Source organism: Heterodontus francisci, chromosome 17 (assembly GCF_036365525.1).
Source record: "Heterodontus francisci isolate sHetFra1 chromosome 17, sHetFra1.hap1, whole genome shotgun sequence".
In the NCBI taxonomy this organism is placed as follows: domain Eukaryota; kingdom Metazoa; phylum Chordata; class Chondrichthyes; order Heterodontiformes; family Heterodontidae; genus Heterodontus; species Heterodontus francisci.
This window is the reverse complement of record NC_090387.1, coordinates 83,369,330-83,391,699: the sequence shown is the minus strand read 5'-3', so window position 1 is coordinate 83,391,699 and position 22,370 is coordinate 83,369,330. Positions and strand designations below refer to the sequence as shown.

Below are 22,370 nucleotides of genomic sequence, written 5' to 3'. Positions count from 1 at the left end.
CAAAACTATAGGAAAGCCGGATAAAGTCAATTAATTGCTAGAACAGTTAATTGTTGGAATAAAATTAAGTTGGATTTGCATTTCACGTTTTAATGTGGAGTGTAGGGCCTGTGTGTTTATGACTTTTCCGATTGGCAGGGTGGTTGTTTGAGATGGGGAGGGTGGGGGAAGCTTAACATCATCTATCAGTCACTAAGTGCGCAGGAAAAAGCTCCGTTTTTTATTCTTTCTTGGGATGTGTGCATCACTGGCAAGGCTGGCATTTATTGCCCATCCCTAGTTGCCTTTGAGAAAGTGGTGGGGCTTTTGTACAACTTCCAAAGCCACTTCAAAGAGCAGTTAACAGCCCACTATGTTGGTGTGAGACTGGAGTCACTTATAAAGCAAACCGGTAATAATGACTGGTATCCATTCCTAAATGGCACTCGTGAACCAATTTGGTTTTGATGAAAAACTGAAAGCTTCATGGTCACTTTTACTGATGCCAGCTTTTTATTTCTAGATTATTAAAATTGAATTCAAAGTCTCAAAGTGCCACGATGGGATTTTGAACTCTCATTCTGTAGTCTAGTCCTCTGGATTGATAGTCCTGTAGCATAACCATTCATTGCTGCAGTATTGATTCAAGGATCAAATCTCAGTAACTACACCATACTTTACTTAGTTATCTGCGTTGAATGATTGTTTTTAACCAAATAGACTGAAACTTTAAAGAATTGATTTATTTTTGCCCCCAGATTACATAGTAGTGGGTAGTGACTCTGGTAGGATTGTTATCCTGGAGTATCAGCCATCCAAGAATATTTTTGATAAGGTCCATCAAGAAACCTTTGGGAAGAGTGGATGCCGCCGTATTGTACCTGGACAGTACCTGGCAGTTGACCCCAAAGGTCGTGCTGTCATGATAGGTGAGTAGTAATGTTGTATGTTAGAACTGGAGCAGGCCGTTCAGCTACTCAAGGCTGTTCCACCAATGTTAGATCATAACTGATTTATATTTTAACTCCTGTTTATCCCCATTGTCCCATATTCAAATAGTGGTTTAGTGGTACAGAACTTGCATACTAAAGAAAATAGAGACATGTTGTCGAAGCTTTTCATCCGGATGAGTGCAAGATGAAAAGCTTCGACAACATGTCACTATTTTCAGCAATACTCATGTCCTATATTCCTTGATACCCGTGGATAATAAAAACCCATCATTCTCTATTTATTTTTTATTTTATTTAGAGATACAGCACTGAAACAGGCCCTTCGGCCCACCGAGTCTGTGCCGACCAACAACCACCCATTTATACTAACCCTACAGTAATCCCTTATTCCCTACCACCTACCTACACTAGGGACAATTTACAATGGCCAATTTACCTATCACCTGCAAGTCTTTGGCTGTGGGAGGAAACCAGAGCACCCGGCGAAAACCCACGCGGTCACAGGGAGAACTTGCAAACTCCACACAGGTAGTACCCAGAATTGAACCCGGGTCCCTGGAGCTGTGAAGCTGCGGTGCTAACCGCTGTGCCGCCCCAATCTATCTTGAAAAGGTCACGATTTAAGTGGGAGCAGCAATCTGTTTGACTGAAGGTGGGTATCGCTTAAAAAGCCTGAACTGGACCTCGCCTGAAATCCATTCATGCACTTTCCAGCAAGATGCAGCGATCAGGCGTAGGAGTCCTATGTCATTTCTCCTGACCTCCACCCTCCCCACAAATTTGGGAACAGCGAGGACAACAGAAATAGCCATTGATGAGACTGATTAATGGTGCAGGGCAGATACCAGCACTTTCTAGTATGTGTGGTTTTAGTACTATTCCAGGTGTGCATTTATCCTCTGTGACTTTGGGGGAGCTGTATAAGTTTTTAAGGAGCAATTTGCTTAATTGTGCCCTGCGGTTAGATGACTTAAATGATTGGTTTGTTACCCAGGTGCCATCGAGAAACAAAAGCTGGTCTATATTCTGAACAGAGATGCTGCTGCTCGTCTCACCATCTCCTCACCACTGGAAGCACATAAAGCAAACACGTTGGTGTATCATGTAGTTGGTGTGGATGTGGGCTTTGAAAATCCTATGTTTGCTTGCCTTGAGATGGACTATGAGGTATTTGCCTAGTTTTGGAGAATTGATGTAATTGGATACGACTAATATGACAAATTCTGAAATGAAGTTTAAATATACTGGACATCTAGTGCCAGGTAATGAAACTTTGGGAGTGCTCTTTCAAAAAAAAAAAATTAAATTGTTCTTCCCCCCCCCCACCCCCGCTCCAATTTTCTCCTCTTCTGTTCTGTCGTAAAGGCAAGCAGTTCAGCTGTGGGGAGCACTATACGCAAGTGCAGTAATATCCACATGTTAATGTGAACTTTTGAGGACTGCATAGTGATCAGACACCTGAGGCATTGTGGCTAATAGTAGGACCTGGCTGGGATTAGCTATCTCACAACAGACTGAGTCGAACCTGAGATTGATAATTTGGTTCGATACCAAAGTAGGTACTTTTACTCAGAGAGCTATTGGAATAGTCGAGCCTGGAGGGGACAGAAGAATGGAAAGGGTTTTAGCCGCAGATGGGCTGAGGCAGTGGTGAAGACTGACCATGTTGCAAAAGTGGAAGTAAGCAGTCTTGATGATGGAGGATGACAGGGTCGATAGCTCAGCTTGAGGGTCAAATAGGATGCTGAAGTTGAGAACAGTCTAGTTCAGTTTTAGGCAGCGGTCAAGGAGTGGGGGTAGAGTCAGAGGCTGAGGAGCAGAGTTTGTGACCGGGCCAAAGACAATGCCTTTTACAGTTATTACAGTTTTTAACCTAAACCTTGTGTGAATGGCAAATCCTACAGCTCCAACAGTAGAATATTGTGTGATTTCAGCTGCATGCTTCCATCTCTATAACATTGCCCACCTCCTTAACCCATCTGTCAAAAAGCTCATCCACGCCTTTGCACTAGATTCAGTTGGTCAAGGCTTCCACTCCTGACAGTAATCATATCCCTGCTGTGCCCTGTGTATTCCTAGTGAAGAAAGGATCAGGCTTGGGTGACCACTGTTTACACTGCTGGTTAAATTATGTGCATCATGTTTCTTTGAAAAATACTTGGGGAAAGTCTTTAATTCTCTGATTTAACATTTCTTGAGCTTGCCAGTGCCTAAGATTTGTCACGCTACTTATATTGTATGACCAGAAATTTTCTTCAATTAAACATTGGGAAGGCTGAAGCCATTGTCTTCGGCCCTGTCACAAACTCTGCTCCTCAGCCTCTGACTCTATCCCCCTCCTGTCTAAAAGTGAAGGAATTCCAAATGGAATTGTGGGCAGATGAGCACAAATTTGGGAGGTGGCAGTAAAATTAAGTAACCACTATAAATAATAGGTTGTCTCTCTGGGCCTTTCGTCATTTACCATCATTTTAACTGTTTGTTAATAAGTGTCACAAATCGGCTTTTCTGTTTGTCTGTCATTGATGCCAATACCGAGCACATTATGTCTGGCCAGTGGCAGGGATTGTCCTGTACTGAAAACGGTGTAATAGAGAGCCATCACCGTTATGGTGGGCCAAAAAGTTTCCCTTCTGTGCTGTAAACCTCTGTGGTTTTTATGGTAGCAATGGAACCAGTTGCTTTGGGATCTCCCCTATAGATCAAGTTGCCAAAAACGCTACCTAGCATGTCATATAGCTGTACAGATGAAGAAGGCCCCGAGTTTGAATTGCCCACATGTGCTAGGATTTCCATTCCTCATAGCTATCCATCAATCAGTGTGGTATGGAGAGTGTGTCCACGAGATCGGTTATGCGTGCAATTCCCAAGGCCTGTCGATGTGTATATTCAGAGATAAAGGATGGCCACTGACTCTTGCTCATACAGAGAACAGAAGTGCATCTTATCTCAGTAGCTGGGTGCCATATAAATGTTCAAAATTCAGGTTAATGACCACATAATAAATCATTGTATCTTCAGTGATAAAATGCTGGGAATTAAAAGCATGAGTGAGTTAAATAAATCTTTTAAACACATATTCCTTTCTTGAAAATGTCTCTCTGTAGGAGGCAGACAGCGATCCTACGGGTGAGGCAGCTGCTAACACTCAACAGACGTTGACATTCTACGAGTTGGACTTGGGCCTGAATCATGTTGTGAGGAAGTACAGTGAACCTCTGGAGGAACATGGCAACTTCCTGATTACAGGTATGCCGAGAGTGCTGCTGGTATACGACTAAGTCGCATTTGGTGAGCCGAAACAAACTTGATGTTTAATAGGTGTATGTTGTCATTTGTGTCTGTGCATGTCAGTTTACATTGGTGTGATGAAATTCGGGTTAATGATGGGAGACTGACTGGGGCAGTTGGTCAGCTACTGACCTTTCATCTCTTGGGTGTAAATTTATTGCAAACTGTTGGGGTGAAAGATTTCTCTGGCTGTAAAGATCCTATGTGAAATGAGTTTAAGCAGTGTTAACTCTCTTACTATTTGTCCTGGCAATAAGAAAAACTTTTCTAATTTGACATTAAAGGCCACATGATCAGGAAATTAAAAATGTGACAGTGGTGCGTACAGTGTCAGTATGAGGTCAGGGTTGACAAATATTCATCAGAGTTAGGAAAGCTTTACTCTGCATCTAAATCCACATCGCAGCTAACTGAAGTGTACTTGATATTGACGCTGTCTTGAAAATGGGAAGGCATTCCGTAGCCAGCCCTAATATCTTTTACCTGAACTTGGAGACTGATATCCAAATAGATGGCGAAAATACGGTGGGTTGGGGGTGGAGAGAATAGAATTGTGCGCATATTAAGTCATGATGCACGTTGCCTGACTGAGAGCAAGCATACAGTTAACTCATCAGAAAAATAGATCAGAGTGACTCCAACACTGTTTTTTCAACCCCCTCCCCTCCTTTTTTTGTGCCTTGCTGTGCTTGCTCCCTCCCTAACAGGATTCCAATAAGATCAATGACAAAACATTGGAAAATGGGCTTAATACTTTTGTCTACCACTCTGAGCTTTGGAACTCTGTAGTTTCTGTGATTCAGAAGAGTTTGCAAAGGACCATCTTCATTTAAGCAGTGGCAAGCCTGATATCCCTGTACAAGAGGGTCTGATCTCTGGGTGGATTCATGAATGAATTTATTTTACCAGCACGCTGACTTGAGAGAATGAAGGGTTTATGGTGTTTAGTGGGACCTAGTTGAGGGTGAGCCTTTGGAGAGTGGAGTCCACTTGAGCATGGGGTGGTGGGGGTGGAGAGAGAAGTCCTGTTGTGGCAGGAGAAGGACAGAACAAAAATAGCTTTGCTGTGAGTGGGATGGACAGTGACTATTGGGCCTAATAAAAAGGCAGGTTGTCTGCTTCACCTGAGCAACATCATGGGGCATCCACATAATCAAGTTAAAAGTTTTAGAAATTGGAATTCAGAAATTGAGTTAATGGATTACAGCTCACAGACTATCCCCATAAAAGATTGAGAGTTCAGCTATTTCTTGCTTCTGGGCTTAGTAGCTCCTCATAGCCAGGTCTTAGCATATTATCAGCACTCATTAATTAATTAGAAGTTAACAGCAATATGGTCCAGGTCAAAGTTATGTTGAGCTTTGCAATTTAAAAACAGAAAATATTGGAAAAACATAGGCCCGCCAGCATAAGGCAATCTTTTTTTTTTAGTAGGGCAGTGTTTTCCTCAGGGATACTTCCGAACTCTGGCACACAGTCTCTACCCAACATTAACCTGTCCTTTTGGATACTGAGAAGGCTGCTATGTTTCCAGGAGTTTCTGCATTTATTTCTTTTCCTGTTAAATTTCTTTTATGTCAATGAGTGGTGCAGTAAGACTGCAACTTTAAAAGCCCCTTACTCTTAATTTGAAACTTAAAAATGGGGCTCAGTGCTTATATTGCAACATGAAAATTGAAATCTTTCTCTACTCCAGTTCCAGGAGGCTCTGACGGACCGAGTGGTGTGCTAATCTGTTCTGAAAACTATATAACTTATAAAAATTTTGGGGACCAGCCTGACATCCGATGCCCCATCCCCAGAAGGAGGGTAATAAGTTTTTTTTAACTTAATGCATACTTGCACAATGCAGATGGACACATATCATTCACTGTTCACACGCAAAGGTATTTCAACTTGTATATAATTTGAATACTGAAAACTGGCTGAGGATATTATTTGTGCGTTTGTCCATATCCTCAGGATGGCCTGAAGCATTTCACAGCCAGTGAGTTTTAAAGTGGCATTGCTGTTGTTTCCTTGTGAAACAGAGCAGCTCATTTGTGCACAGCAAAATTCCACAAACAGTAAATGAGGTTAATGAACAGATGATTTGTTTTTTGGTGACATTGGACCACGGAGAACTGTTGACCAGGATAAAAAAACTTGTTGCCACGGGTTCTTTTATGTGGGCAAATGTTTCATGTCTTGTCCAAAAGTCAGCACCTGTAATATTGCTGTACTGTATTGAAATGTCAGCCTACGTTATGAGTTGCTGGAATGAGGCTTGAATCCATAGCCTTCTGACTTGGGTGAGCCAAACTGAGAACCTTAGTCAACATTGTAGACTGTTGCAGAGTGATTGTAGATTGCTGGGAATATTTGTTTTGATTATATTGTGTTTGGTCAGCCATGTTTCTATGGGAGGAAGGGAGCGGCTGAGTATAATATCTATTTTGCTTTCCCAGTATTTTTAGCTCCTTGCTCAATCCCCAGTCGGTGTTATCTGTGCTTCATTTAGCTTCCAATTCCCTGAGCTAGGGAGGGGTAAAATTAGCTGGGTTTTCCACATCTCATCAGTATCCATGATCTCCTACTGGAACTGCATGTGTGGGGTCACAGTTTCGTTTGGCTGTGATAGCCCCCTGTGGACCAACTGAATGCTGTTCACAGCTGAAAATTGGCCACTTGGGTGAGGTGCTAGAGGGTTGTTTTCACCTGTGAAACTGCCATCCAGCATGAGTCACTGATATTCAGAGACTGGGAAAACATCAGGTGGGACAGGCAAATGAGACAAAGTAAAATTTATATTCAATGAAGGTTAACTTGTTATGTAATCTTAGTCGATTGACTGATTTCAGTGGAAACATGACACGTGTCATTTTAAATATGACAGCTACTTTGCCTTCTAGAATGACTTGGATGATCCCGAGCGAGGAATGATCTTTGTCTGCTCTGCCACGCATAAGACAAAGTCCATGTTCTTCTTCCTGGCGCAGACTGAACAAGGAGACATCTTCAAAATCACACTGGAAACAGATGAGGACATGGTAAGCAGACCCTCAGATTTTAAATTCTAGTTCTGTGACTTGGGGACTAGAAGTAAAATTCTTGTAGACAAATCCAACTCCTCTCTCCCCCAGGCCCCAAACACTCCTTTCAGGTGAAGCAGTGACTTACTTGTACTTCTTTCAATGTAGTATACTGTATTCGCTGCTCACAGTGTGGTCCCCTCTACATTGGGGAGACCAAACGCAGACTGGGTGACCGCTTTGCGGAACACCTCCCCTCAGTCCGCAAGCAGGACCCTGAGCTTCCAGTTGCTTGCCATTTCAACACTCCCCCCTGCTCTCATGCTCACATCTCTATCATGGGCTTGCTGCACTGTTCCAGTGAACATCAACGCAAGCTCGAGGAACAGCATCTCATTTACTGATTAGGCACACTACAGCCTGCTGGACTGAACATTGAGTTCAATAATTTCAGAGCGTGACGGGCCCCCCATTTTACTTTCATTTTTAGTTATTTTTTCTTTTTCTTTTTTACATCTTTTACATTTTTTTTTTGTATGTTTATTTTATTTCATCTTAGTTTGTTCAGTTTGCTTACCCATTGTTTTTTTTCATGTCTGTACTTGCTGTTCAATTTTCAGTCCGTTAACACCCTATCTGTACTAATGCTTTGTCTTTCAACACACCATTAACATATTGTTTGCCTTTGCTCCATGATCTTCTGGTCAGCTATGTGGCCTTGTCCAATCTACACCTTTTCCTTTGTTATCTCTTGCCCCACCCTCGCTTTACTTGCTTATAACCTTTGGCAATTCTAATATTTGCCAGTTCTGAAGAAGGGTCACTGACCTGAAACGTTAACTCTGCTTCTCTCTCCACAGATGCTGCCAGACCTGCTGAGTATTTCCAGCATTTCTTGTTTTTATTTCACTAAAACTTTTTATGTTTTAGATATCTTTGGTGACAGTTTGCCCGTTAATATAGTGTGTGACCAAACTACCATTCTTTTTTCATCTTTAAAAAAAAAGGAAATGAAATAAAAACTTAATTAGGAGTTTTGGTATGAACTGATTGTTTGTTTGTTTATAATGGTGTGCAACGCTCAATATCCAGGTCTGGAATGCCAGTTAATCAAAGGTGGATCCATTAAATCCGTCACTCAAGCTAGCAGTTCTTAGTTGGAAAACCCAACACAGTGCACCTTACAAGCAATGGTTCACTGGCAATGGGAATTTCTTCTGGAAAGAAGAATTTCTCATACCTTATAAAATACAGGCATGATTAAACTTGCTTTTGACAATGCATTTCATCTTTCTCCAAAATGATGAGGCACGCTTTTAATTTTACTGCTTTGTTTCTGTTTTCCTGCCAAAAGCATTTTTCCTTTGACAAGTTACTTTTTTTTTTAAAGCCCAATTGTGTTTTCGGAACTGCAGTAGGCCATTCAGCCCGTCAAGCCTGCTTCACCATTCAGTACGATCATGGCCTTTTTCCCACACTATCCCCATATCCCTTTATGTCATTGGTATTTAGAAATCTGTCAATCTCTACTTTAAACACACTCAGTGGCTGAGCTTCCACAGCCTTCTGGGGTAGAGAATTCTGAAGATTCACAACCTTCTGAGTAAAGAAATTTCTCCTCATCTCTGTCCCTTATCTTGAAATTGTGTCCCCTGGTTCTAGACTCCCCAACCAGGGGAAACATCTTGGCTGCATCTACCCTGCCTATCCCTTCAAGTATTATGTAGGTTTCAATGAAATCACCTCTCATTCTTCGAAGCTCTAGAGAATACAGGCCCAGTTTCCCCAATCTCCATAGGACAGTCCTACCATCCTGGGAACAAGTCTGGTGAACCTTGGTTGCGCTCCCTTTATGGCAATAATATCTTCCCGAAAGTAAGGGGACCAAAACTGCACACAGTACTCCAGGTGTGGGCTAACCAAGGTTCTATACAATTGAAGCAAGACTTGACTACTTGTGTACTCACATCCTCTTGCGGTAAAGGCTAACATACCATTAGCCTTCTTAATTGCTTGCTGCATCTGCATGTTAGCTTTCAGTGACTTATTGACGAGGACACCCAGGTCCCTTTGTACATCTACACTTTCTAATCTCTTACCATTTAAGAAATACTCTGTTCCTCCTACCAAAATGGATAACCTCTCATGTTTCCATACTATATGCCATCTGCTACGTTCTTTTCCACTCACTAAGTCTGTCAAAATCCCCATTGAAGCCGCTTTGCACCTTCCTCGCAACATACAATCCCACCTGATCTTGTATCATCTGCGAACTTGGAAATATTACATTTGGTCCTCGCATCCAAATCATTGATATATATTGTGAATAGCTGGGGCCCAAGTACTGACCATTGCGATCCCCCACTAGTCACAGCCTGCCAGCGCGAGAATGACCCGTTTATTACTACTCTCTGTTCTCTGCCTGTTAACTAATCCTTAATCCATGCCAGTATATTACCTCCTATCCCATGTGCTTTAATTTTGCTAACCAACCTCCTGTTGGGGACTTTATCGAAAGCCTTTTGTAAATCCAAGTATACTATGTCCACCGACTCCCCTTTATCAGTTCTGTTCGTAACATCCGCACAAAACTCCCAACAGTTTCGTCAAACATGATTTCCCATTCATAAATCCATGTTGACTATGCCCAAATCAGATCATTATCATTCAAGCGTCCATTTATCACATCCTTTAGAATAGATTCTAACATTTTCCCTACTACTGACGTAAGGCTAACAGGTCTGTAGTTCCCTGTTTTCCCTCTCCCTCCCTTAAATAGTGGGGTGACTAGGGTAAGTTGTGCTGTCAAAGACTTGCATACTGTTCAGATGTCTGGGGAGCTCTCTAATGCCTCATGTTGTGCTAGGCAGGGTGCCTTTAAAAAAACTGGTGGTGGTTCCTTCTTTATCTCTGTTCTCTATCATATGCATCACTGTCTGTCTCTCCTACCACCTCCCTGCTCTCTCCCTCCTTACCTCCCTCTCATGTCTGATAGAACTTATGCCCAATTTTTTTAAAGCCATATTCTTTGTCTACATATAGGTGACTGAAATCAGGCTGAAGTATTTTGACACTGTTCCTGTGTCTACTGCCATGTGTGTACTGAAGACTGGGTTCCTCTTTGTCGCATCAGAATTTGGCAATCAGTGAGTGGAGTGATTTACTGTTGATGACAGTAGATGTTGCAGCTGTTTTATTTGTATTTTCTACATCTCTTTTTTCCCCCCCCCATTCATGACCAAGATGATGAGTAGTTAGTTGCTCATAGGCATCTGATGATGGTGTTCTGTATTTGGCTGCTGAAAGTGGCTAAATGTTTGAATTCCATGGAGAACGTAGTCAATGCTATAAATCAGCGATGTTGAAGCTGTTTGGGCCTCAGAGATTATATTATGGAGTCTCAGAGCCCACTTACAAAGTTTTTACTCAGCTTCCTGTCAATTTGCACAGCACCTAAAATAGGATAGGTTGCCTAAGCTTTGATGGGGAGATTGCTGGGCCTTGAGGCAATATGTGCCCCTTAGAAATCAGTTTTGGTGCTAGTGGTAAAGGAATCGGCTGTGTGGCAAATCAGCAGTATAATCCTGCCATTGAATGTTATAGCACTACTAGTGCCTGTGCTGCCTCCTTAAAAGAGCTATTGAACTTGTCCCACACCCCTTCTCTTTCGCATAGCTTTGTAAATGTTTCCCGTTCTTATCCAATTCTCTTCTGAAAGTCGTTATTGAATCTGCTTCCACTATCCTTTCAGGCAGTGCATTCCAAGTCATAACTTGCTGTGTAATTTTTTTCCTCATTGTAGCCTTTGATTCCTGCCAATTACTTTGGTGGAACACCAGTCTTGTTACAGTTCATAATACATCTCCCTTCACATACCACAAGAATAGGAGTGGGCTGTTCAACCCATGGACCTGCTCTGCCATATCATGGCTTATCAGCACCTCAACTCCATTTACCTGCCTTTGCTTTATATCCTTTGATACCCTGACCCAACAATAATTTATCAATCTCAGTCTTGTGGTTTCTATTGACCCAGCATGCATAGGTTCTTGCATACTTTTATGAAGGAGTCTTTATCCCCTGCCTAGGAAATGTACTTCTTTTGATTAGAAGTAACAATGCTGGTAGTTCTTCGACCCCCACCCGCCTTAGTCTTCAAACAGTTTTAAGTGTATAACACATCGTTTTTAATCTCTGATTAAAGGTAGTTTTGTTTCTAACTTGCTACTGGTTTCTCTTTGTACCTCAACGAGGGGGGAGTGGTGACTGACTGTCTGTTGACAAGTGCAGGCTGATCAAGTCATATTGGCAGCAGTTGAGGTTGCTGCGACTTGGACAGTCTTGCTTGTTGTAATTTTTTTGGATGAATTGGGATGCCATATTCTGTTACGTCCTCAAAACAATTCCTAAAGGGATATGTGCAGAATGCCTGGGGTTTCTGCAGTGAAATCAGTGGTTTGATCCTAGCCTGAACAATTGTGGGCCTACAGACACAGTCAGTGCAAACAAGGACTGTTGGTGTGATTTTTTTTTTTTGATGAGTAAGTTGGTCTTTAGAAAGCTTTTGTTATACACAACAGTAAATGCTACCTCTTTCGTATTCCAGTTACCTTTATCAGATTGCGCATCTGGGAGATGATGACGACGAGCCAGAGTTCTCCTCAGCCATGCCCTTAGAGGAAGGAGATACCTTTTTCTTTCAGCCACGACCTCTCAAGAACCTGGTTCTAGTGGATGAACTGGACAGCCTATCACCAATTTTGACATGCCAGGTAAAATGAATTCATTCAAAATACTTTATTTTGCAGGCACTCTTAAATGGAGATTGGTTCTATTTGTTTCACCAACTATCAGATTGCCTGGATTGTGCAGGTTTACAGGTTTTGGTTGTGCACTTTATGTTGATGTATTTAATGAACACTGTGTATACTGCTGAATAAATGATGTGAATCATGTCTCTTCTCTGAAAAGTATTTGAGGAAAGTTTAATTCTCTGATTCAGCATTCCATGAATTGTCATGACAGTTGCATTTGCCACCGATGATTAGCTTTTGCTTATATTTTTTTCCACAGATTGCTGATCTGGCCAATGAAGACACACCTCAGTTATATGTTGCCTGTGGGAGAGGGCCACGGTCATCATTGAGAGTCTTGAGGCATGGTCTTGAGGTATGAGATACATGGAATTATTTTGGATTGTATGAAGCCGTGTCAAAGGAACAACAATGTCTGTATCTTTAATGAGCCACTGTGAGGTTCCCTGATTCCTAAGTTGATAGAAGCATCCTGTAATTGAGCCACACTGACTAGAAGGTCCCAACTTCATCTGCGCTGTTTAGTTAGCTGATCTCAGTTGGGAAGCTACAATGAGCTTTAGTGTGTCTGCACTTGAGGGAGGGGGCAGCAGAGATAAATTGGTCAAGCTTCCATTCCTGATTGCAGTTCAATGACCCCTGTGTATGGATGCCTGGTGAGGAAAAGATCAAGCTTGGGTGACCACTGTTTCTACTGCTGATTAAATGATGTGAATCATGTCTCTTCTCCGAAACATATTTGGGGAAAGTTCTAATTCTCTGATTCAGCAGTCCATGAGTTCTCTACCTATGATTTGTCATGCTGTGGTGTGTTGGAAAAGCTGAAATATTCTCCAATTAAATATTAGGAATACCGAAACCATTATCTTCAGTCCCTTTGCCACGTGTTCCGTTCCCCTTCCCTGTTGGATTGTACCATCTTGTACTGGTGCAAGTTGTTTGAAGCCTCCTTTAAAAATGGATGATTATTTTTATAAAGTAATGTAGAGGACATGTACTCAGTTTTCCCTCTTCATTCTTTGACAGGTATCGGAAATGGCTGTCTCAGAGCTGCCCGGTAACCCTAATGCCGTATGGACTGTAAGAAGACACGTGGAAGGTATGGCCTGAATCATATGTAAAGCAGAAACTTGTTTGCCTTGGTACAGTAACGTTCAACTAACGGTGTCCAGCAAATGTGTAGTTCTGGTAACTGGTGGAATTCATAATTTTTCCAGAAATAATATTTTTGAGGAAAGCGATAATTCTTGCAAATTACCACGTGGCATTTTTGAGCATGTACTTTGTCTAACCCATTGAGGTGCAACCCTTTCATGCTACAGGTTTAATTTTAACAGATACAGTTCCTTATTCTTATAAAATAGTAGTACGCAACAACCCCTGAATAAAATATGCGTAAAACTTAACTAAGTATAGAGAAACAGCTGGAAAGAGGCAAAAGTGGAATAACTTATTTAGTGTATGAAGGATCTCCCAAAATGCTCCATAAATTTATAAAATCTTTCTGGACTAGTATCTCAACATTTTGTCAGGTTTTCTGTATTCTTGTATTTTCTTTACATTACCTCAAAATGCATATTTTGCTGGCTTTGTCCTGGTTCCAAAATTTAATAATGAGTGAAGAGTTAAAAGACTTCGATCAATTTGTTCTATATTGCAGTTTAACTATCAGCAGCATATATTCTCATGTACATTTGCATTTTTGAAAGTAAAAAGATGGATTGACCCAAGTCACATTGATGTGTCACTTAAACAGACTTTATTTGAAGTTGTGGTTATTTTTGTATGAAAACCTCACACTTTCAAAAGGAGATAATGAATGCAGTTTCTTTTAGTCATGTGCATTCATGTTCACTTTCAAAGTTTCACATTGGTCCTAATTTCAGTCCTACTTTTTATCCTATTTTCTGCTCCCCTTCCTAGCAGTGTTGACTCATGCTAGTGTATGGTTCAGTTCCTCAGGTGCTGTCAGTCCTTAACTATCTCGCCTCGGTGGTCATTCTTCATGCACAGGCCTAGATAGATATCAGCAGTCTTTGTGACTGAGGTATTGCAGCTAAACACGAACCTGCCTTCATCCAAAATCCATGCACTTGCACTTTCCAACTGCTGCCACTGGATGACAAGAATGAGTGGCCAATTGGATGAATTTCCCATTATAACCCAGTGTATTTCACTCCATTATTGAGTTCTGTACAGTTACCTAGGCTGAGAGTAGGTAACTGAGCATATGTTGGGGTTAATGTGGGAAGGCATGCTATGATTTCTGTCACTGTTTTTCTTGTAACTTGTGAATGATATACAGATGTGAAAACTGGAATAATGATCTCTCGGGCTGGGCACGTCCTGTAAATGATACAACCCAGTGGAAGTTCAGAGTCGCCTTGATTATATTTTACAAATAGAATGCATTGTAATCACTGGTGTGAAAGCATAACCCAGGAATATTGGGAAAATATCAGAAAATATTTTTGCCACACATTTAAATTTTCTTCTGGGATTTGGTTGGGTCTGTTTAAATTTGGAATTCCTGCAGCAATCCTAATGCTAAGTGTAGATGCTACAGTAATAGAAATGCTGAATTGATGACTTGTTAATAATATATTCATTTTTCAAATTGGATTTGAAGGTGCCCTTTATATAGGTTCTTTACTGAATATTGCTGTATGTCAAGTTTGGAATGTAACACTGCTACTACAGTTTCCATTGTGTGACAGCAGTGTAACATGTACTAGATTGGGCAGTGGGTTTCCTTTAATTGTAGGATCATGGTTGCTTTACACATACTGGTTTTGCCTGCCTGAATACTTGCCTGCATTGGCTTGATGGGTGGGTGTGACTGCACAGACTTTGCCTAGCCCAAGTGATCTTTTTGTTATTGCAGTTTGTACCCTGGTTGTCCATTCTTTTAGTCTAAAAGAGCAGTACTAACCAAGGCTGGTATGTGGTGGCTCAATCTCTACCAATACCAAGCCTCTGTTTCTCTCCCACAGGTGGCCGGGGAAGGTGCTACTCACTCTAGGTGCGTACCTGCTGGTAGGGCCTCCTGGATACTGGTTTAGGACAGACGTTGTAAAGAACGGTCCTAACCAGTGATTACGTGAAGCAAAGTACTGCCGATTAAAGATATTCTACACTAAAGGATGTTGGCTGGAAAATTGTGATACCCCTCGCCCTCCTGCCCCACCAATAGAACCATTACAAGGATCAGCAATGATCAATGTCAGTGTTGTCATTAGGCTTATGTAATTTATTTTTATCAATACAGAAAAAATGCACTCTAATATTGCATAATATATTGCTTGTGAGAGTTCTTAAATTGCAACCTCTCATCGGAACCACCAGAACTTCAACCTAATACACAACTCGAAATTCTTTCTCCCGGTGTGACTCAAGTTTGGAAGAACAAGATTTATTATTGTACAATGCAGTTCAAATTGTCATGGAAATTCCTTTCAGCAATGATTATGCCTGACAACCTAGTGACAACACTGAATTTGAAGGTGGGGGAGTAAGGGGGTGCATATATTGCGTTAACATTGTGTATTCTGCGGAATATTTTTGTGACTTGGTATGGGGAACTTGACTGTATTTCAGGTCTTTGAAGTTTATTGGGGCATATTGTTAAGCAGTGATGCAATAGTTATTACAACATTTGTTATGTCAGTTTCAGTTCATGCAACAGTAGGAATAAATTATGAGGCTCATTTGATTTTATGAGTGGAATAGTGGAAATGTAAAAGGCAGGATTTGCAGAATTGATCAAGAAAGAACAAGGAATCCCCAGACCTAGTGCAAGATTAGTTTAGGAACCCCCAAATTAGTGAGGTTTTAAGCTATTACAGGATCAGAATAGGAACCTGTAAGTCAGCTTGGTTTGTCCAAATGCAGGATCAGTATATCATTACCATGACGTTAACACTTTTATGAGTAGACTTATTAATTAAAAAATTATTTTGATCTTGCCAACACCCAAATAGGGTTTGTTACGGACTGGCAGTTTAGTGACATATGTGTCAGCTGTTATAGGATGTAATCTTCCTATCTCCAAATAACGACAACTGGGAGTTCTCCATGAAAATGTATCCAGGTCCTGATTTGGAAACCTATTGCCTGCTAAGATTTTCTAGTCTCTCGTCAGTGTTTTTTGTGCTGGTTGCTTGTGTCCCTTTAGCCTGTAGCTGATGATCCCACATTTAAGGACTGGTTGTATTCTGGGTGAAAATGGCACACTAACTTACCCCTGATTGCACCAAGGTATTGACCAGTCTTTTGTTAACTCCAGCTCTTTTTGTTGAATAAATGGAAATGTTTCTTTTCATCACACGCCCATCATCTAGCAGAAAAAACAAAATAGGACTGAATACTGAAAGGGACAGTTTAATTCCATTCAGTAAAAGTGAGTGTCCTAAGTAGTTTTAGTTTAGAGCTAATATTTCTTTCAAGGTGGGGTGGGATTATGTATTCGCACAACAGAAATTAAACCCACATAATACATTAATAACTTGCAGTGCAAAAATGACCTTAATTCAGCATTAAATGGGGTGGATATAATGGAAAGGCTGGCTATGCTGAGAGTGCATAAGTTGCCTGACACAGATGGCTTGCTAAGGGAAGTAGGGGTGGAGATAGCAGAAGGGCTTGCCACAATCTTCCAATTTTACATAGATATGGGGGAGGTGCTAGAGGATTGGAGAGTGGCAAATGTGACCCCCTTATTCAAGAACAGGTGTAAGGGCATTCCTAGTAACTGCAGGTCGGTCAGTTTAACATCAGTGGTGGGTAAGGTTTTAGAAACAATCAGAAAAAATTAACAGACACTTGGGGAGATTTGAGTTAATTAAGGAGAGCCAACACCATTTTGTCAAAGGCAGATTGTGTTTGACAAATTGAATTTTTTGATGGAGTAACAGAGAAGGTTGATGATGGGAATACAGTCAACGTTGTCTGTATGGATTTTCAGAAAGTGTTTGACACAGTACCACATAAAAGGATGGTTAACAAAATTGAGACTCATGAATTAAAACAGTCAGTGTCAGCTTGGATTAAAAAAAAATGGCTTCAGGGCAGAAAACAGGTTGTGGTTAAGGGTTGTTTTTGGTACACATTGGTGTTCCCCAAGGGTTAGTGCTAGGACCACTGCTTTGTGTTTTGATATATTTTGATATACTTGGAAATTGGAATGCAGACTAAAATTTCAAAATTTGCCGATGATACCAAACTTGGAGCGGCAAACAGTGAAGGTGATACCAATAGAGTGCAACAGGACATGGAGAGGCTAGCAGAATGGGCAGACAAGTAACAGATGGAATGTAATACAGAGAAGTGTGAGGTGATGTATTTTGGCAGAAGGTATAGGGAGAGGCAGTGTAGACTTCATGGCACAATTCTAAAGAGTGTGCATGGGCAGAGGGATCTGGGGAGTGTGCATGTGCATAGATCTTTGAAGGATCCAGGCCATAGTGAAAGAGTATTTATTTAGCAAAGCTTATGGGATCTGGGGCTTCATAAATAGAGGTATTGAGTACAAGAGCAGGGAGGTTATGTTGAACCATTTTCAAGTTCACGTTGGATCACAACTAGAATATTAATGTCCAGTTCTGGTCACCACACTTTAGAAAGGATGTGAGGGTCCTTGACCGGGTGCAGAGGAGATTTACCAGAATGCTTCTAGGGATGAGGGAGTTTAGCTACAAGGTTAGGTTGGAGAAGCTGGGGTGGTTCTCCTGGGAGCAAAGGAGATTGAGGGGAGATTTGTTAGAGGTAAAGGAAGATTGACAGGTCTAGATAAGCGAGACAAAGAAAAACTTCCCATCAGCTGATGCAAGGACTAGGAGACACATTTAAGGTTTTGGGCAAGAGATACAGGAAGGATGTGAGGAGAAACTTTTCTTACGCATGCTTTGAGGGTGGAGGAAGCGGAAACGATGAATGATTTCAAAAGGAAATTGGATAAGCATTTGAAAATAAACTTGCAGGGCTACAGGGATAGAGCGGGGGAATGGGACTGACTGGATTGCTGTACAGAGAGCCCCATGGACTTGATGTGCTAAATAGCCTCCTGTGCTGTAATTCTGACTCTAATGAGTCTTTTTGATTTCGTAATTGAATTTGCCAATTATACACCTCTTAACATTGTTGAATGTTAACCTGCAAGTGTATTTTGCACCTTTCTTTTGTGTGTTTAGATGAGTATGATGCATACATCATTGTGTCTTTCGTGAACGCCACACTGGTACTGTCTATTGGTGAGACCGTAGAGGAAGTGACAGACTCTGGATTTCTGGGTACCACCCCCACCCTCTCCTGCTCCTTGCTTGGTGAGGATGCACTGGTCCAGGTAGGGGAATGGAATTTGACTTGGTCCAGTGAAGTACCATGTTGAGCTATATTTGAGCTGCCTCTGCGCCTGCCTATAAAGGACAGATTTGTTAATGCCACAGTGTGGATTCTTGAAAGAATTTCTTTATTGCCTTGAGAAGTAAAATGGAATGGTTCCACCAATTTACTGTGAATCTTGTATACTAGATCCACTTTCATAAGTATTTTGTAACTAATTTTGCCCTATGCACTGGCACTGCTTCAGTTTATAACATTTACTTGGTGCACATAAAATAGCAGAGCCTCAATAACTGCTGCAATATTTGAAGTTTTGCATACCTATTTTCCTTTATTTCAGTTCAGTTATGCAGCTTGTCAGCTGAAGAATGTGTGTTATGTAATTTATAGAATTTGGGCCTTTATTCAGACTCATAGTACCGGGAGGTTTATTAGTTCTGTTTTAATGTAGAGATGTCTCAAACTAGTAAGCTTGTTGTGAGATGCGCTTAATAGGTCATCTCAATAGCTCCTCTGCCTTCCATTAGCACTGATCAACCGAATAACCACCACTACTTCCTCCACTGTCTGACTAGTCAAAATACCCCAGAGTGGCAAAATAGAATCTGTAGTTGTACAGCTGTTTTTTAAAAAAAAATACTACAATCCTAAGTGCAAAAAAGTTACATTCTCAGTACTGTGTGTGCTAAAATTTTAGTGAAAATGACAAGTTTACACTATGGTGGAGTGATAATTTCACAGTCCTGTTTTTGTACTTTGCTGAAATTTGTCACATTCCTTTTGTTAATTGGAACATTCCTACAGTAGCAAATAATTAAAAAGGCTAAAAGATTGCCTTTTTGTCAAGGCATCTGGAATACAAAGGGGTGGAAATTACGTTAGTTTTATAAAGCTATGGTTAGACCTTTAATTAGAGTACTGCATTCAGTTCTGAAAACTATGCCTCAACGGATATATTGGCTTTGGAGAGAGGATGCGGTGAAAATTCCCCATGACGGAATGATGATGGGCCTAAAAGGGTTAAATTGCAAGGACTGGTTCCATAGACTAGGATTGTATTCCCTAGAGTATAGAAGATTAAGGAGTGATGTAAAATTAAGGTGCTTAAGATGATAAAAGCGTATGGTGGGAGGGAGTCCAGAACAAGGGAGCATAACATTAAAACTAGAGTTCGGCAGCCCGTTCACACAAAGTGTGGTGGAAATGTGGAATTCTTCTCCCCTGCCCCAGTTTAAAAGTTGTTGAGACTAAGTCAGTTGAAAACTTAAAGATGAGATTGATAGGCCAGGGTATTAAGAGTTATGGAACCAAGGCAGACAGATGGAGTTAAAATACAGACCAGCCAAAAACTGGTTGTGTGGCAGCAAAGGTCCAAGTGCCCGAATGGCCTGCTTCTGTTCCTATGCAAGCCAGAACGTGACATGATTTATTAAAGATGAATTTCTTTAGGAAGAAAAAATGCATTTTAAATGTGGAGTTGATTTTTCTTTCCCCCACGATTCGAAAAGCATTCAATCGAGCAATCATTTTAATAGTTAAGATTACGTAATAGTTTTTTTTTATAATAAGCCTTCTTTACCAATCTTTCTTCCTCTCTCCACCATTGTCTATATTTTTTTGACTTTGTTATCCATATGGTAAGTGTTTAATCTCAGCCGAAAGCTTTGTTGAAGAAGCCCCCAGTCCGCAAAAGAAAATATGCGGATGGGCTTAACAGATTTTGAGTGTGAAAATAATAAAAGATGCTTCTCTCCAATTGGCAAATTATTAACAAGATTAAATATGGGATTATCGATGGAGGAACAATAGTGATATTAGATTTTAAATCGAATTAGAGTAGTCAGCTCTCACTGCTGTAATTTTATAATAAACCAGACTGCACTCGTCCGACTTCTTGCTGTGATATGCCAGCAAAGTAGGAGGCAGGAGAATTGAGAATATTTTTCTGTCTTTAAGGATATTGTGATTTGGTGCAATGTAACTCTAATGGCTTTTATAAATTGGGATTTTGCATTGCATTTAAGAGCCAAGGAAAGTCTAGCTCCCTTTATGATTTTAGGTGTACCCTGATGGGATCCGTCACATCCGTGCTGATAAGAGAGTCAACGAGTGGAAGACCCCTGGTAAGAAGACAATTGTGAAATGTGCAGTGAACCAGCGGCAGGTGGTGATCGCTCTGACAGGCGGGGAACTGGTCTACTTTGAGATGGACCCGGTGAGTAAAGTGATACACAGCAGTGCATCAGATAACTAGTCAGAACTCCTGCTGTCAATATAAAATGGTGAATATCTGGATGAGTGTCTCATTTCATTTAAATGTCCCTTTCCAAGTGTGTGGCCTGATCCTGGGCTGGCATCATTGCTTCCTATAGCCAACTACCAGGAGGCGCCAGAGACTCCCTAGCTGTAACCATGCTCACCTCTACATTCTGGGATTGTAGGTGAGCAAAAACAAAAAGACAGTATTCAAATTTAGTTGACAGATGCAAGATCTGTTTTTGAAAATTCTTCTCACTTCCAAAGTGGCTGTTTTGAGTCTTCTGAGTCAGGTAGAAGAAGAAACCAGATTAGTTAAAGATTATTAATCTTTAGAAAGCATAGATTAGATTAGATTAGAAAATTAGACAAGTTTTAGAATTGGGGGTGAAGGGAAGAGGATGGTGGGAAAGGGCAGTGGGGTGAGCAGAATTTAAATGCTTACGTTTTTGGTAAATATCTGAAATGATTATTTTAGTAGTTGATAGTTAATGTTACAATTGTAAGACTGTTCCTGTTAGGTTAACTGTTGCTACAGTGTGCTATAATATTGGCCTGTTCTTGTGTATCAGATTTTTCATGTGTTGCATTTGTAAAATTTTGTTTGTAGTCGGGGCAACTGAACGAGTACACCGAGCGGAAAGAGATGTCGACCGATGTTGTCTGCATGAGTTTAGCAAATGTCCCTCCAGGGGAGCAGCGTTCTCGATTTTTGGCTGTGGGCCTTATAGACAACACAGTCAGGATCATTTCTCTGGACCCTTCGGTAGGTTTTGCACAATTGCTTTTTGGTAAAACTGTTTCATCATACTGGGTAGTAGTTCTCATTGCAATGTTACTAACCCTCTTCCCCGTTTAAAATGAATTCTATAATTTTTTTATTTGTTCATGGGATATGGACATTGCTGGCAAAACCAGCATTTATTGCCCATCCCTAATTGCCCTTGAGAAGGTGGTGGTGAGCTGCTGCCTTGAGCCGCAGCAGCCGTTGTGTTAGGTACACCCTTAGTGCTGTCAGGGAGGGAGTTCCAGGATTTTGACAGTGAAGGAGCGGGGATATATTTTCAAGTCAGTGATACGTGACTTGGAGGGGAGCTTGCAGATATTCCCATGCACCTGCTGCCCTTGTTTTTCTAGTTGGTAGATGTTACAGGTTTGGAAGGTGCTTCTTACAAGTCTGTCCTTGGTGGCCAGAGAAGCGCGCACAACTATAAATCAGTTGAGTCTGTTGTATTTGGCATAGCCTGTGAAACCTAACACATGCTACATGATGATAGCTATTGAAATCTGTCATCTACTGCCATGTTTGGGGGATGGTGGGGGTGAGGAGCCTCCCCGTAAGATGATGGGTAGAGCTTCTAATTTGTTGATGGAACACTTAGGTCAAAAGATGATGTAGGGACTTCTTTAAATCTGCTAGTTGAATAATAACCCCACAAGTCAGCACCTTTTGGAGACAAAGGGAGGATTCTCCTTGGAGCTTGCTGTTGCAATATTGCATTCCAGCCTCTAGATGCCAAAATGATAGAAATATGCAGACAAGCTACCTTACCAGGATTGTTCCTCCTCTCGAGAGCAGTTAATTTCATTGCTCCCTTCTAATGAAATGGCGCACAAAAGAAATGATCAGCATTCAGACCTGGACCTTGTAATCCTTGCAACAGATAGGTTGTGCACAACCAGCTCCCCATTAAGATGCATGCATGCGTGAGCACACTACAATCTTA

General features: G+C 41.1%; 1 protein-coding gene across 2 annotated transcripts in view; it reads left to right on the top strand.

Moving 5' to 3' along the window:
- sf3b3 (splicing factor 3b, subunit 3) overlaps positions 1-22,370 on the top strand; it is a 54,055-nt gene that overhangs the window by 8,112 nt on the left and 23,573 nt on the right. For both annotated transcript variants that reach the window (XM_068049776.1, XM_068049777.1), the window contains exons 4-15: positions 738-908; positions 1,927-2,099; positions 4,040-4,181; positions 5,920-6,032; positions 7,115-7,252; positions 10,277-10,380; positions 11,841-12,006; positions 12,308-12,403; positions 13,075-13,147; positions 18,237-18,388; positions 20,447-20,602; positions 21,254-21,409. In XM_068049776.1, the coding sequence (XP_067905877.1) occupies positions 738-908; positions 1,927-2,099; positions 4,040-4,181; positions 5,920-6,032; positions 7,115-7,252; positions 10,277-10,380; positions 11,841-12,006; positions 12,308-12,403; positions 13,075-13,147; positions 18,237-18,388; positions 20,447-20,602; positions 21,254-21,409 (1,640 nt within the window). The remainder of the gene's footprint in view (positions 1-737; positions 909-1,926; positions 2,100-4,039; positions 4,182-5,919; positions 6,033-7,114; positions 7,253-10,276; positions 10,381-11,840; positions 12,007-12,307; positions 12,404-13,074; positions 13,148-18,236; positions 18,389-20,446; positions 20,603-21,253; positions 21,410-22,370) is intronic.